The following is a 17,287-nucleotide window of genomic DNA, read 5'->3' on the forward strand; positions in this document are numbered from 1 at the left end:
TTTATATTAGTCAGCAGTTCAAGCTAGACGTAATGCAAAACTATCTCCCACGATATAGACATAATACGGTCAAGTAAACGGAACACCGGCATCTGGTGTTGTAATGGCAGCGGGGCCCGCTGCAGTCACTGTATTCTATTACACCGGGCCCCGCTCACTGTAATACTAATATTCCGATGTGAACAACTTGAAATCCTCTGCGATCCTCTCCCTCTCTGTACTCACAAACTCAGTAGCAGGCCGGGCGGCAGCGCAACTCACTGAGTTTATGAATGAAGCAGGAGGAGCAGGCGCGGGACGTCAGTGAGTTGCGCTGCCGCCCGGCCTGCTACTGAGTTTTAGAGATGGGAAGTTCATTCAAAAGAACCGATTCATGAATCGGATCTTCGGTTCACTTCCTGAGCCGGCAGAAGCAAGTGAACTGAAGATCAGTGCGCATGCTCAGCTCATCGAATCTTCGGTTCACTTGCTGAGTCGGCTCTCAAGTGAACCGAAGGTCTGGAGGGACTCGCTCCTGGCAAACACAGCTCTGCTGCAGTGGAGCAGACTGATGTAATTACACTGTATAGTTATTGCAGGGATTTAGATAATGGCCTAAGAGTTTATTAGTTAAAAGAATCAAATGAGTCAGAGACGTGTCACCGAGTCCCTGCCAGGCTTCCTGCTCTGCTACATTGCTGCAAGCACCCTGTACACACACAGCTCTGCTACATTGCTGCAAGCACCCTTCACACACACAGCTCTGCTACATTGCTGCAAGCACCCTGTACACACACAGCTCTGCTACATTGCTGCAAGCACCCTGTACACACACAGCTCTGCTACATTGCTGCAAGCACCCTGTACACACACAGCTCTGCTACATTGCTGCAAGCACCCTGTACACACACAGCTCTGCTACATTGCTGCAAGCACCCTGTACACACACAGCTCTGCTACATTGCTGCAAGCACCCTGTACACAGATAAACATATGATCCAGCTCACCTCCGTGGTAAAGTATATGGTCCCGGCTCCAAAGGCCCTAGGGGAGTGTTCCCGTGGCAAGCTGCAGATAAGGAAAAGGAAGGTCCCGGAGACAAATAGAGTTCCTCTATCAGCTTTCCTTTAATTTTCGCATAAAGTTGACAGACATCACCACCCTCCACATGACATAATATTGACGCGTTTCGGGTAGACACCCTTAGTTCTGCTACATTGCTGAAAGCACCCTGTACACACACAGCTCTGCTACATTGCTGCAAGCACACTGTGTTTCAAGTTGTTCACATAGGAATATTACTATTACAGTGAGCGGGGCCCGGTGTTATGTTATTCTGGGGCGGGCCCCCATCCCGGCCGGGCCCTCGGACCATGTCCGAAGTGCCCGACCGGTCAGTCCGCCCCTGGTTGGATCTGTATTGCAGGCTGATGGCATCGTCTTGGAGGAATAATAGAGGAATGGCACAACAGAGTCAGGGGAATAGATGCTCCAGAATTGTTATTACATGGGGAATGCAAGTAGTTACTAAAAAAGACATCTCAGAAGAGGGGACAGGTGCTTTTTAACAATGCTCAGCCAGTATCTAAATGAAAGTTGTGCATCTTTCTAATGAACTTTGTTTCAATCTTCAATCACCATTTTTACGATATTGGTTTGCTGTCAGTGAATAATAACACTTGTTTGAATGCAGAAGCTGAAAACCCCATGTATAACCTAATCCCGCTCTCAGCTTGGACGCGGAGTCCATTATGCATTGTAGTGGTGGTGCAGAGTAAAATTGCGGATTCATTCCTGTCGAGTGCACTTGCCCCTTTAAACAACTGATCGGCGGCATTGCCGAGTATTGGACCATCACTGATCTGATATTGATAGCCTATGCTGAATATTTTGGAGCCAGAATACCCCTTTCTAGGAGCACTGTTTTTTGTTTTATTTTTACTTTTGATATGTCATAGAGACATATCAAAAGTTTTGATCGGTAGGGGCCTGAGTGTTGAGACCACCACCAATCACTATAACAAGGAGAGAAAAGTGCTCATATATCGCGCTCTCTCTCATCAAGGAGACTCTCATGATTCTCACTGACTTCTAATACTCTTAAAGCATCACTGAGTTTTTCTAAAACTTTTGATATGTCATCGAGACATATCTAAAGTTCTGATCAGTGGGGGTCTGAGTGCTGAGATCGCCACCGATCACGGAGAGAGAAGTGCCTACATATCTCTGCAGGAGACTGAACCGAGTCAGGCCTATAGACTTTCTTTTGAGTCCATCTTGCTTGCTGTCCTGCAGTGAGGAGAGAGAGCATAATATGTCAGCACCTCTCTCTCCCCGTTCCCGCGATCCTAGGGTCGCAGCACTCAGACCCCACTGATTAGAACCTTTGATGTCTCAATGACGTAGGAAAATTTTTCTAAAAACTGAGTGACCCTCAGACGTCAGTGTGGTCTGTATGAATGGACTCCCCATGAGCATATGGTCGTGGAATCCTTTGACGACCTCTAATATTCTCATATTTACAGTAGGGTGTACATAATATGTATAATAGGTGTGCTGCATTAGGAAATGGATGACTACTATTTCTCAGACACCCGCAGCAGTGTTACTGACCACCGATAGCCGTCCTTGCTTCTGTTGTACTGTGGCCATTTAGTCCCCGTCTAGAATATGATGGAAAATCCTCCATAAAGTCTCCTGTATAGCACAAGCCGTAGTGAGACCCCCAGGAAATAATAAAGGGTAGCACACGTCCAGTGAGCAGTGTGTGCCTGTCCAATGAAGAGCTATGTGGGGCTGTAATGGGAAATGAGACGGATTACGGATTATTCCAGGCGGAGTAGCCAGGGCTTTCACCTCCTCTTTAGTATGTACGGAGGAATGTGATGGCTGTTCAGTGGTCTCAGGCGGGGGCTACGCTCGTCCCTGCCTGGAATGACAATTAGCGAGAGAATGCCAGTGCCCGTCTGCTGGCCTCTTCTCTCTATAGTGATGACGCATCCGTATATAGCAGTTACAACTGGTTTTTAGATATTTTTAACCATGTTGATAGCCTATGCTTAGGATAGGTCATTAATATTTAAAGGGGTTTTTCCAGGACGCGCACTGTGCAAGCGCAACCTCCCTTCATTGTTTACCTGCTCACCGTCGACATCGCAGCAGTGAGCAGTGTAATTACAAGTAGGGATCGACCGATATTGATTTTTTAGAGCCGCTACCGTTAACCTGTGAACTTTCAGGCTGATAACTTATACCAATATTCTGTACATTTTCATTAAAAAAAATAATAAAAAAATTCCTACACAAATCTGCTGTTAAATGAACATGTTTTATAATATAAATCTAATGCAAATAATTACACCCAGAGCTTTATTATAATATATAGTGCCATATCCAGCAGCAGCAGCACCCCCTCCCCCCTCACTGACTACCATGGCCTGCTTGTTTATTATCATTTGGTATAGTTGCTTTATTAATTTATAATTTACATTTATTTAATACTAGTGCCAAATGGCAAAAAAAATATATATATATATATATATATATATATATATATATTTTCCATCAACAGTGTTTTTATCTCCAAATTAAAAAAAAAATAATTTCTATCGACATAGCCATAGGAGGACTTGGTACATATACCCCTCAATGCCCAGTAAGTGTCAGTTAAAGGGGTCCTCTCACTTCAGCAAGTATCATTTATCATGTAGAGGAAGTTAATACCAGGCACTTACTAATGTATTGTGATTCTCCATATTGCTTCTTTTGTTGGCTGGATTCATTTTTCCACCACTTTATACACTTCCCATTTCCATGGTTATGACCACCCTGCAATCCAGCGGCGGTGGTCGTGCTTGCACACTATAGGAAAAAGTGCCAGTCTCTCTGGTGGCCGGGACCGTAGGAGCACGTACAGGCTAATGCTTTTTCCTGTAGTGCAGGGATGGCCAACCTGAGGCTCTCCAGCTGTTGCAAAACTACAACTCCCAGCATGCCCAGACTGTCTACAGCTATCAGCCTACAGCAAGGCATGGTGGGAGTTGTAGTTTTTCAACAGCTGGAGAGCCGCAGGTTGGCCATGCCTGCTGTAGTGTGTAAGCACGACCACCACAGCTGGATTGCAGAGTGGTCGTAACCATGGAAACAAGCAGTGTATAATGTGATGGAAAAATGAATCCAGCCAGCAAAGGAGGCAATATGGACAATCACAATACATTAGTAAGTTCCTTGTATTACCTTCCTCTACATGATAAATGCTATTTGCTGAAGTGAGACAACCCCTTTAATGAGTTACTTTGTGCTTCTATTCGGGGCCTTGTCTTTCTCTCCCTCCAGGCTATACATGATGATAAGACCAGCGTGCTAGTACATTGCTCTGACGGCTGGGACCGCACCTCACAAGTCTGTTCACTGGGATCTTTATTACTTGATCCATTTTACAGAACCATCAAGGGATTCATGGTAAGTCCAGCACCACCTATTTTATGTTGCCACCTAGAATAACAAGTAGAAAAGAATAATTGGGTCACGAAGCCTGAAAGAAGAATAATAATAAAGGGCTGCCTCCGTCTCTGCCTTCCATGGCCAAGATGGGAATAACCATAGTAAGCTCCAGCCAGAGGAGTCTGTTAACTGATATGGCTGATCCTCCAGCCGCTCCGATATTTCCGTAATTCCAGCCACCCTGGGCCAGCGCTTCCTGTGGTTATTCCCATCTCTTGTCATGAAAGGCCAAGATGGGACAACCCCATAAAGGCAGTTTGTGACAGTCTTATTTTTGGCTCAGTGAGAAGATAAGAGTAAGGGCTCGGTCACACGAACGTTTTTTTGCGTTCCATATACGGGCCGTTTTTTTTTGTTCCATATATGGTCCATATACGGAACCATTCATTTCAATGGTTCCGCAAAAAAAACGGAATGTACTTCGTATGTATTCCGTTTCTGTATTTCCGTTCCGTTCAACGATAGAACATGTCCTATTATTGCCTGCAAATCATGTTCTGTGGCTCCATTCAAGTCAATGGGTCCGCAAAAAAAACTAAACACATACGGTATGTCTTCCGTATCCGTTTCGTTTTTGCGGAACCATCTATTGAAAATGTTATGCCCAGCCCAATTTTTTCTATGTAATTACTGTATATGCCATACGGAAAAATGGAACGGAACTGGAAACGCTACTGAAACGAAAAACGGATTAGTTAAAAACATCCCGCAGAACACTGAAAAAGCCATACGGTCGTGTGAAGAAGCCCTTACGCTGTGTGTTGAGAGATGTGGGACATTTCTATTGATGGCTTATTATTGCACGGCACTTATTTTGGGCTAAAAAGATTTAGTTTAGTTACAGTTTTCAGCCGTTTGCCCTCCTCAGCCTTCAGGTTTCCCTGACTCTGCAGACTGTTCTTTCTACTTCACACTGAAATCCGTCAGAGAGCTGCTCTGATGGCTCAATCTGTAGCCATTACCTCTTCGCTCATAAACAATTATTTAAGCTGCAGTCTTATCAAATTGGCCCTAATTTAGCCTAAATGAGTGTTTATGAGCTTTTCGGGGACCTAGTGATAAGGGCTAGTGGTGGAGCTGTCAGAAGGAGAAAGAAGTCAGTGAAACCTGAAGGCTGCAGAGGACAAACTCCTGAACGTTTCTAATAAAGATCAATTTGGAAAATGCTTTTGAGCCCAAAATAAGTGCAATGCAGTAATAAAAAAAAGCCACCAAAGGTGTCCATATGATCTTCATTATACACGGCTCTTTTCTGCAGGTCTTAATTGAGAAAGACTGGATATCCTTTGGGCACAAGTTTGCAGACAGGTATGTAAAGTCATGCCATCTTCTAATATAGCGCTGCGGTTCAATTCACGACTGTTTCAAGCTGCATTCAGTGAATATTACAAGACTGAACAACCTGACACAGTTACATGACTCGTTCACAGACTTTATCTCTTTGTCCCTTGAACATAAGGTGAGAACCCCAGCAGCAATCAACTGTCATTTGCTGGGCAAGCGGGGAGAGTGTTTGGTTGCAGCGCCACCACAGGGGAAATGAAGAATTACAAAGCTCCCATTGTAGTCAGTGCGTCCATGTAATGTGTGTTGGCTCCTTTGGAGAGAAAGGAACCCTTCATAGCGACTGACAGATAAGACACCCACTTCTGCTAATTCAGACTGACCCGATAGGATGTTTTTAAAGTAGGGGCCTAAGACTACTTTCACACTGCCGTTTCTGGGTCCGCTTGTGAGATCCGTTTCAGGGCTCTTACATGCGGCCCAAAACTGATCAGTTTAGCCCCAATGCATTCTGAATGGATAAGGATCCGTTCAGAATGCATCAGTTTGCCTCCGATCAGTCTCCATTCCGCTCTGGAGGCTGCTTGCAGCCTTTTGATATCCGTCTGACAAAACTGAGCCAAACGGATCGGTCCTGACTTACAATGTAAGTCAATGGGGACGGATCAGTTTTCACTGAGACAATATGGTGCAATTGAAAACGGATCCGCCTCCCATTGACTTTCAGTGTAAGTCAAAACGGATCCGTTTGCATTATCATGAACCAAAAAAAAAAAACACGGATACAAGCGTTTGCATTATAGATGCTAATCCGTCTGTGCAGATACCAGACGGATCCGCACCTAACGCAGGTGTGAAAGTAGCCTAAGGCAGTTTTGCTGCATTTACATGAAGTGATCACCTCTGCTGTATCAGGGTGAGCGATGGCTAGTGCTATCACTCGTCCACCTACAGATGCATCGTTTCTAGGCAGCAGATCACTGTTCACACAGCACGATCTGCTGCCATGAAATGATGATTGAGGTATTCAACAAAATGAAAATTACTACAGATCGTTATCAACTGTTTGCATGAGCAACAATCAAGGAAAGCTGAAATTGGTGGACATTTTTCTTACGCTTATAGGTTTTAGCAGTAGAGAACTAGACGCTCTGCTAATTAAAATACAGGTTCACTTTTGAGCAGTGAAATAATTACAGCTTTTATAGTGTTTGAGAGGGGGTAGGGAATCGGAGCCAGTTTTCCCAGTACGAGAGACGAAAGCTGCTGACTGGTGCTGGGATTTCCTGCTCTGAGTGAGACCGGTAGAGCGGCTTCATTCGGTTTTGATCACAGATCTTATTTTTAAAATGTACAGAGAACATGATGTACCGAAATATTGATGAAATATATAAGTAGAACCTGATGATTTTGCAGTGGTACAGAATAGTCCCCTTGCATAATACATGAAAGACTGGACTAATACAATATTAGAGTTTTAAAGCGTACCTGAGTTTGCATAATGGCTGTGCTTCTTTTTACAATCATAACTGTGAAGGAATAGGTTTATTTTGGGCTTCCCTAAGGTCTTTTCAGCCTGATTGTTCCCGTCTTTAGCTGCTGCACAGCTAGATACATTTGTCTCAGAAGCAGGGGGTTCTCTCTTCTGTGGAATCTGACAGCACTGCACTGCTAGGAAGTCTTTTTTTCTTACTTCCCAGTATGTTTGTTTGCATCTCTGGAGCTCACAGAACACATATGGAGGGGGAGATCACACTTAGGCCTCATGCACACAACTGTATGTATTTTGTGTTCCGCAAAACACGGATCGGCAAAAAATACGGATGAAGTCCATGTGTATTCTGTATTTTACGGAACAGCTGGCCCCTAAGAGAACAGTCCTATCCTTGTCCTTAATGTGGACAATAATAGGACATGTTCTATTTTTTTTGTGCAATGCACACGAAGTAACTTCGTTTTTTTGGGGGTTTTTTTTTACGGACCCATTGAAATGAATGTTTCTGCATACAGTCTGCCAAAAAAACGGAACGGACACAGAAAGAAAATATGTTTGTGTGCATGAGGCCTTAGGCACACAGCAGGCTCCTCTGATGTTCAGCAGCAATGTAGAAGCAGTTCTTCTATCAGGCTCAGGAACTCAGCTAGCTCTGCCACGCCTCCACTTCCTCTCTGCCACGCCTCCACTTCCTCTCTGCCACGCCTCCACTTCCTCTCTGCCACGCCTCCACTTCCTCTCTGCCACGCCTCCACTTCCTCTCTGCCACGCCTCCACTTCCTCTCTGCCGTCTTCTGTCTCTGTTACTAGGGACGGATCTTGCCTGACAACAGGCAGTGGACTGAGAATAGGATGGAAGTGAGACCCCTAGGGGCCATGACTTTACAGCTTTTTTTTCAGGTGGATGCAGGCAGATTTTTTAAATGAAGTGATTTATAAATTAGCTTTTTACACCATTCTCTATTAAATGAAATTGTGTGAAAGTACAGGGACTCTATTAGATTGAACTAGAGGAAAAATGTTGAATAGCAATCAGTATGGCCGCTGCTGTGTGCAGACCATCCGGGTTACACAGTGATACATTCCTGTGTCCCATAGTGTGTTAGAAATAGGAAGACTTGCTATTCAGTATTCTCGTTAGGTTGGGAGATTACCTTTTTCTAACCTGATCAGCCATATTGGTTGGCATCTAACCGCCATTGTTGTTATGCTGTTTGCAGTCTTGGAAAATGAAGAACTATGTATTTGGTTCTAGGTGCGGACAGCTGGACAGCGACTCCAAGGAGATCTCACCGGTGTTCACGCAGTTCTTGGAGTGCGTCTGGCATCTGACCGAACAATTCCCTCAGGCCTTCGAGTTCAGCGAAGCTTTTCTACTCCAGATACATGAACATGTACATTCCTGTCAGTTTGGAAATTTTATTGGAAAGTGTGAAAAAGAGCGGGAAGAACTAAGGTTGGTTCTTACTTAAAGGAGTTATCTCATGATTGATGTAAAAAATGAAAATTGAACAGCGTATAGTACACGACTATCTCTTTCTAAGGGTACTTTCATACTAGCGTTTTCCCTTTCCGGCATAGAGTTCCGTCCTAGGGGCTCAATACCGGAAAAGAACTGATCAGTTTCATCCCCATGCATTCTGAATGGAGAGCAATCCCTTCAGGATGTCTTCAGTTCAGTCACTGAACGGCGTTTTGGACGGAGGAAATACCGCAGCATGCTGCGGTATTCTCTCCATCCAAAATTTCGGATCAGTTGCCGGAATGCCAGATCCGGCATTCATTTACATTTGAAATGTATTAGTGCCGGATCCGGCATTAAAAATACTGCAATGCATGCGCAGACCGGTAAAACTGTGGAAAAAAAATAGAAACGGATCCGTTTGTCCGTATGACAAACGGAGGGACGGATCCGTTCTTGCAATGCATTTGTGAGATGGATCCGGATCCGTCTACAAATGCTGTTTGGCGACGGAACTGCTTGACGGATCACTCTGCCGCAAGTGGGAAAGTAGCCTAACAAAGCTAGAACCAGCCCTGTACCTTACATGGATCCAGAGATCTCCCCATTCATTTCAATTGTTCTGCTAGATTATCTTCAGCCTAGCAGCTCAGGGAGTGTGTCCTTTCTGCTGCAGCTCTTTCCATGTAACTGTCACAGCTTGTAACAGAAGATGTGGCAGTTGAAGATCTAAACTGAGCGAGGTGGACACAAAATAAAAAGGTTAACCAACATCAGGTAGCACTATACCGATGGATTTCATTGCATGCAATTACAAAAGTATTCAAAACCAGGTGCTGGTTTAAAAATTTTAGAAAATTTTTCGTGGCACAACCCCTTTAAAAAAAAAAAATGCTACCTCTCAATTTTTCCATATGTTTACAGATGTAGCAGTGCTTAACTTGTCACTGAACTGCTCTGTTAATTTCCTATGGGAAACCACATATCAGAGATGGTGTTTGCATTGCGAAATTGTGCCAAATTACAAAGTTGGCATAGGCTCTTCTGTATTTGTGCCTATAAACTCATGTGCATATCTTTATTCATAGCATACCCATACAGTTTAGTGGTGAACTTTCATCCTTTATCGTCATGGCGTTTTTTTTTTTTTACATTTTTTTTTTTTTTTTTACAAAGCACTGTATTCCAGAATACAAAAGAATATAAAAAGTACGATATTTCACATTGATATCCCCCTAAACCCGCAACCCTTATCACCCCCCCTTCTCCTGCAGCAACCACCAGCAAATGAGAAAAAAAAATGAAATAGGGAATAGGTTATAAATCGGTCAGTAGTCCCTATTATACTATAGAAGGTCAAATCTCTATAGTACTTCCTAATACACTGAGATTGTGTGCTTCCGATTCCAAGGGCAGACAATCCATTATATTCTATCCATGTTCCCCTTTTGATGACAATTCCTTTCTCTAACTTGAGTAGTAGGGCGCAGAGAGTGGGGTCCTCCGGGACTTTCCACAGAGATGGCCTGGTATATAACACCTTTGCCTAGCCATTTTATCACCGTCGTGCAGGGGTAGGTTGTCCACATATCCCAACACACATGTTAAGAGATTCTGTGGTATAGAGACCTGGTAAACTCTTCTGAGTTCCATTATCAATGCGGACCAAAAGACTAACCGCTTTGGACAGCTCCAAAAAACGTGTAATAAATCTGCCGGGGTTCCTGCACATCGTGTACCCCAATTTTGTGTAAATAAAATATGGGGTATTGTACGCTCTATGGAGTAAAAACAGTTGAGATCCACGGTGTGCAGGACTGATGGACAGATACTTAGTCTGTTGTAGCACCCAGTCCCAAACTTCGAGAGATATCTCCCCAACACCCTTTATCCATGAGTTCCTGACTTCCTGTAGACACGGGGCTTGTACAGCGCAGAGATCAGCCCAGTTTTCAATAAGTCCTATGGAACACATTTAGTTGGGAGAATAGATCTACGTTTATTCTGGGCCTGCAGGACACGCCTAACCTGAAGGAGGTAGTAAGATGTGGTGTGGGGTATCTGGAACTCCTCCTGTAACTGGGTGAATGATTTAAGAACCTCATCCCTATACAGATGGCCTGTGATCGCCAAGTATCAAGTTGTGATAGTTCATACACCTCCGGAAATCTGGCGTTATTCCAAAGAGGCGCACAATACGTACTGCCCTCTATTCCCAGCTCCTGTTTGCCCCTATCCCAAACCTTGTACATCAACTGAAAAATTGGCCTTCCTATTCCCGCCTGTTGAAAAGCACATGTCTCAAGTTTTAGAAAAATGGGACCGTAACCTACCACCTTCTGGATGATAAAGGCATTAGAATCTACAGAACTGGATGAGCCCCACTCAGCAAAATGGAGAAAATATCGCCACATATTAGGCAGCGCTGGACCCCCCTCCTCAATTGATGGTTGCAGGTTTTCTAGCCTAATTCTAGGGGGGCCAGCCTTCCATATTAATGAACGAAACAATCTATTTATCTTTTGGTAGATGTGACCTGGGACCCAAACTGGGGAGTTATATAAAAAATGTAACCTTTGTGGCATAAGTATCATTTTAATAAGGGGAGTCCTACCCACGATTGGCAGCGAGTTTAGCTTGCCACCTGTCCAGGAGAGCTTGTATATTTAAAGGGATATACTCTTTAGGCTTCATGGATACCACTACTCCTAAATACTGAAATGAGGTGACACACTGTAATTCCTCCATTACGGGGACCCCATGCTGCTGCCAAGGGTCTGCTTGCAGAAGAACCCACTTTTCCCAGTTAATGTGCAGCCCTGAGTAGGCGCTAAAAGTACGTATAGTGGACATAGTATGCACAAGTGAATCAGCAGCATTTGCAAGAAATAGTAACATATCATCTGCATAAAGAACTATTTTTTCCTCCCTGTGACCGTGCCTAAAGCCCTCTATAGCCATGCCCCCTCGAATCTGGGCCACCAGTGGTTCAATAGCTATAGCAAGGAGTAAGGGGGGAAGCGGACAGCATTGTCGTGTCCCCCTACCCAGTTGAAGATTTCAAAAATGGAACCATTAACTTGCATACATGCCTGTGGTAGTGAATATAATAACTGCGCCATATAATATACTTAGGTCCAAACCCCATCTTTTTCATGACGCCCCATTCAGTGCTGTCAAATGCCTTAGCGGCATCTAGTGACAATACCACCCGGTCTCCCGCATTGTCCGAGGCTACCGGGAGTTTCTGAAAAAGTCATCTAGTTCCTCTAACCGAAGAGGGGAGTCCAACTGTACCTGATGTTCTACAGATAAAGCAGGCAGAGATATCCCCTCTAGGTAAGTTTAAATTTATTCTGTACTAGCCATAGGCCGTGAGGCATATAAATTCATATAGTAGCCTTTAAAGGGGTTGTCTCATCATGGAGAATGGGGGCATATCTCTAGGATATGATGCCCCCATTGTCTTATAGGTGCAGGTCCATCCGCTGTCGACCGCACCTATATTGAGAACGGAGCCCCGCAAGTGAAGGATGGCGCAGCCGCCCTCCATTCATTTTCTATGGGGCCTGGCGAAAATCTCCGTCAGTCCCATAGAAATGAATAGGAGCAGGGCTGCGCATGCGAGGTACGCTCCCGTTTACTTCTATGGGACCAGAGTCCTTCAGCCACTACCTTGCAGGGCTCCGTTCTCTATATAGGTGCGGGTCCCAGCAATCTTTAAAGATTGCTCTTTTTCCCTTGTTTTAGACTTAATACTCACTATACCCTTCATGATCACCCCCCGCAAGAACGCCTGTAGGGGTTGAAGCGGATCCCACATTTAAGACAAAAAATTCCCTCAATGAGGCACTCAACGGATCGCGGGGAATAAGTCGCAGCCAAAATGGGTTTACCCTCCAAGCAGTACGCCGTAGCAATGGGGAGTAGGGAATCTGCGGGGTAACTAAAAGTGGGGAGCGATCAGAAGGGGTGCGGGTACAGTAACTTACGCCGGAGACCCAGGGCAGAAGCTGTTCCGATCCCAGGGCTAAATCAATACGAAAAATGGAGCTATATGTACTAAATTGGCATGAGTCACTTCACTTATTGGGGTGTCTAATGCGCCAGTTCCTGTAGGAGTAGGCCAAAAGTAGCCAATTATAGCATTGGAACACTCGAAGGGGATACTTCTATGAATTAAGAGACTTACACCTGTGGAGTGTGTGGTATGGGTAGAATGAAAACCGTGCCCTGTCCCAGCCCTATTAATCAGATGACCGGTAGCAGATGGAAGATGTGTTTCTTGTAAAGCGATTGAAGCTGGATGAAATAGTTTAACTTCATTAAATATTGCATACCTTTGTTCATGCTACCCATACCATGCACATCCCAGGACAGCACATTTACTCTCCCTCCCATACTAATATATATATATAGCCATAGCAGGGGAACCAGATATAGCACAAGGCTCCACCATAAAACGTAACACACTAACGGACGGCGCTGCACGATGGGGTCTTCCCCCCAAAAAAATAAAAATAAAACACATGTCTAGCATTTTGTGCTGATTCATTTCTTAATATCAGACTTTTTTATTTCTGATACAAAGCTCCTAGTACCCTTCATACAGGTGCCACTAGGGGGCACTGATGAGTTTATGCCAGGGGTGGGCAATTATTTTTTCGATGGGGCCACATGAGAAACTGAAAATATTTTGGAGGGCCGGGCCAAAAGGCTAAACTCAATACTGCATAAAATCACCGCGTCCTGGCACAGGCGGGCGTGATGACATCATCATGCCTGCCTGCGCTGGGATTTCACTACCAAATAGACCTCAGGCCTGTAGCCTATGACAAGTCTTGTCGCCATCTGCAAATTTTAAGGCGCATTGGCGACCATTTTGGTCGCCATCTGGAGCGCTGTATTGCATCAGTGACATGAACACTCTCCACATAGAATGTTATATTACATCAGTGACATCACCGCTCTCCACATATAAGTGATATTTTACATCAGTGACATCACCGCTCTCCACATATAATGTTATATTACATCAGTGACATCACCGCTGTCCACATATAGGCGATATATTACATCAGTGACATCACCGCTCTCCACATATATGTGATGAGCGGTGATGTCACTGATGTAATGTATTACTTACCGGTATATGTGGACAGCAGTGATGTCACTGATGTAATATATTACTTATGTGTGGAGAGTGGTGATGTCACTGATGTAATATATCACTTATAAGTAATATATTACATCTGTGACATCACCGCTCTCCACATATAAGAGGCATATTACATCAGTGACGTCATCCCTTGGCGCTGGGGTGCGCAGCCAGGGCCGGCCTTAGGTGTTCAGGCGCCCTGTGTGAGCTAACCTTGTGGTAGTGTTACCTGCAGTCCTATGTAAAACCACAGATAACACTAGTGCTAAATAATGTAGTAGTGTTACCTGCAGTCCTATGTAAAACCACAGATAACACTAGTGTAGATCATGTGGAAGTGTTACCTTCGTCCTTAGTGTGCCTCCCTGTGTCTATCGCACAGACTCCATGCTGGCGCTGCCTCCTCTTCCATCTTCTTCCCCGCACAGAACGTTCTGAAGCAGCTGCGTCAAGACATAGGAACACTGTGGGCAAGGTGATACACACAGGGAGAGACATACACACAGGGACGGGGACACACACAAAGGGACAGACACACTCACACACACACAAAGGGACGGACACACACAAAGGGACAGACACACACGGACGGACACACACAGGGACGGGGACACACACACAAAGGGACAAACACACACACACAGGGATGGACACACACACACAGGGATAGACACACACACACACACACAAAGGGACAAACACACACACACAGGGATAGACACACACACACAAAGGGACAGACACACACACAGGGACGGACACACACACACACACACACAAAGGGACAGACACACACACACAGGGACGGACACACACACACTGGCACACTCAACATCAGCAGCAAGTCCAACCCTTAATGACCCCCACAATCCCTGGGGGGGGGGGTGATGTAGTAGCAGGCAGGAAAGCACACACTGTCCCCCTGTCCTATATGAGCCCCCCCCACCCCCACCAAATACCTGTAAGTTCTGTTAGTTGCTTGGCTTTAGCTGTGGCTGCTGGCTGGGGCTCCGCCTCCTTCCTCTTTCTGCCTGTGCGGCAGCTGCATCACGCTCCAGCAGCCACTGGTCTGCTCTGTTAAAGAGACAGGCAGGCCAGGCAGCAGAGCGGAGCGCAGAGCGGCCGCGGGCCCCGCCCCCTCCTCACTCCGGACAGTGACTCCGTGCTGTTACAGGGCCGGCGGCGGCGGCGGCAACAAAAATGCCGGGGGCCGGATTAAAAGGTCCGCCGGGCCGTATACGGCCCGCGGGCCGTAGTTTGCCCAGGTCTGGTTTATGCCATACTCTTTTACCATGTGATGCTTATTAACACCATAAAACCAAAGTAATTAGCGGTTCGTTTTTACACCACACAGAAAAATACTCTTCACAACTGCACCATCTGAATAGACCCTAATAGCCAATATGGTGATGTGTTTCCGCTGCGCTAACACAATCGCAGAGGATACATTCACGTGACACAGTCACATTGAGATTTTTGCAGCGATCACCTCTAGGAGGCCACGCCCCTTTTCTCACCATTTTGGAAAAGTAGCGAGAGAAGTGAAAAGATGCAAATATCCAGTGCGCCATTATTTGCAACTTGGTGGCGTAAACCATTTGATAAATGTTTAAGGGTTATATTTTTACATACAGTATTATTTCTATTTCTCCGCCAGCAGAGCGGTATGACTTTTTGATTGCTTTTAATACACTCTTAGGAAGGTCCAAAAACCGCTATTCTGGCATTGTGTTGTTTTTTTTTTACAGTGTTTATGTAGGACAAATAACGACAATTTCAACGTTTTGGTTGATCTGACTGCTGCAATAACAATAGGGAAATCTTGGATTTTTTTGTAACACTTTATTATTATTTCAACATTTATCAGTCCTACAAGTGTACTCGGACATGCAATTGTTTCTTCCCCTACGCAATACGCTGCGTTACTCTGGCAAGGCCCAGTAAGCCTCCATGCATGGTAGATCTGGAGGCCATGCTTAGAACTTCATCTGCCATGGCAACCCATCAGCACCCCATAATTTCATCACAGGGGTAACAGAGGGGGCCCTCCGACTCCACCCACTTGGATGCTGCAGTCACTATTGACTGCTTTGGCATCTAAAAGGTTTAAAGGGAATTTGTCACATACAGTGTTTTTCTTCCAGTTAAAACCAGATAGCGACATGTATCATTTTTTCTAATCTGTTCTGATTTGTACATTTTTTTTAAATTCTATTTCCTGAAACTGATTACAGGGGCGTCCATCTTGCCTGAGCTGTTGATAACAGCAGTTAGAGATATGCTTTACAGCAGCCACAGACACAGTGGACAGGAGGGGACCTCACTGACTTCTATGGGAGACCCTTCTAGGCATGATCTGTGACCTGTGCAGAGATCAGGATGGAAACACTTTGACAATCACCTATTGTGAATAGTGGATCTAGTGTTATCTGTATATATAGGTACTATCCGTCATTCTAATCCTGCCTGTAATAATAATAAGATGACTGCAGGAAAGTGTTCTGTACAGACCAAGAAGTGGTGCCTATTATTTGACTTAGTGGCCAGTGCGAAAACTGCAGGAGTTTATGGTTTTTGTTTAAATGTAGATAATGACATGGAAAATTAAAAATAACATCATCCAAAATCTTTTAAAAATATCTTTAACATAAAAACATTATTTAAACAACAGGTCATTTACTCATGACCCATTCTCTTTAAACGTCTAGGCTCGGAGGTTCCTCCAATCCCAGCCATTATAGCAGGAATCTGTCATGGTCGAGCATCCACTACAGCCATCGTAAAAAGAAGCATCAGCAGGTTTAACGTGTAACTGCCATTCATAGTATAGTATATAACTCTCCCTATATACTGGAGGACAGCATCTCCCTGCCTTCACTATAGAATGACTGGACCGATTTGCACCAAATTTGGCACACAGGTACATCAGGTGTCCGGGAAGGTTTTAGACCGGGTCTCAGCTCTCTAGGACGTACTGTTCCTGAAATTATATAAAAAAAATAATGTATTCGCCAATAGGAGCTGGCAGCTGCACTCCCATTCTATCTGCTATTCACACAGTCACATGACCCTTATTATCCATTAGCAGCTCGCAGGTCCTTCAGTCTTGACATACACAGTTACACCAGGTTTCTATAACAACTCAGCCATTTATCTTCACTGTTAGGGTGCAGGGTGCTGTGGAGGTCACTGTTAACAGGTAAGGTACTATGGATGTCACATTTTAAGGGGGCAAGATGCTGTGGAGGTCTTATATTAACCACCTCCGGAGCGCTTAACGCAGATTCGCGTTCCGGAGGTGGCAGCCCTGCGCTCAGCGACGCATATACGCGTCATCTCGCGTCAGCCGAGATTTCCTGTGAACGCGCGCACACAGGCTCGCGCGCTCACAGGAACAGAAGGTAAG

The 17,287-nt window shown here is 44.9% G+C and overlaps 1 protein-coding gene across 1 annotated transcript in view; it reads left to right on the plus strand.

Moving 5' to 3' along the window:
- The window catches only part of MTMR6 (myotubularin related protein 6), a 92,458-nt gene that overhangs the window by 53,974 nt on the left and 21,197 nt on the right, over positions 1-17,287 (plus strand). The window contains exons 9-11 of the mRNA XM_040426192.1: positions 4,315-4,440; positions 5,741-5,790; positions 8,517-8,717. Coding sequence (XP_040282126.1) covers positions 4,315-4,440; positions 5,741-5,790; positions 8,517-8,717 — 377 coding nt within the window. The remainder of the gene's footprint in view (positions 1-4,314; positions 4,441-5,740; positions 5,791-8,516; positions 8,718-17,287) is intronic.

This window comes from Bufo bufo, chromosome 3, assembly GCF_905171765.1.
Source record: "Bufo bufo chromosome 3, aBufBuf1.1, whole genome shotgun sequence".
In the NCBI taxonomy this organism is placed as follows: domain Eukaryota; kingdom Metazoa; phylum Chordata; class Amphibia; order Anura; family Bufonidae; genus Bufo; species Bufo bufo.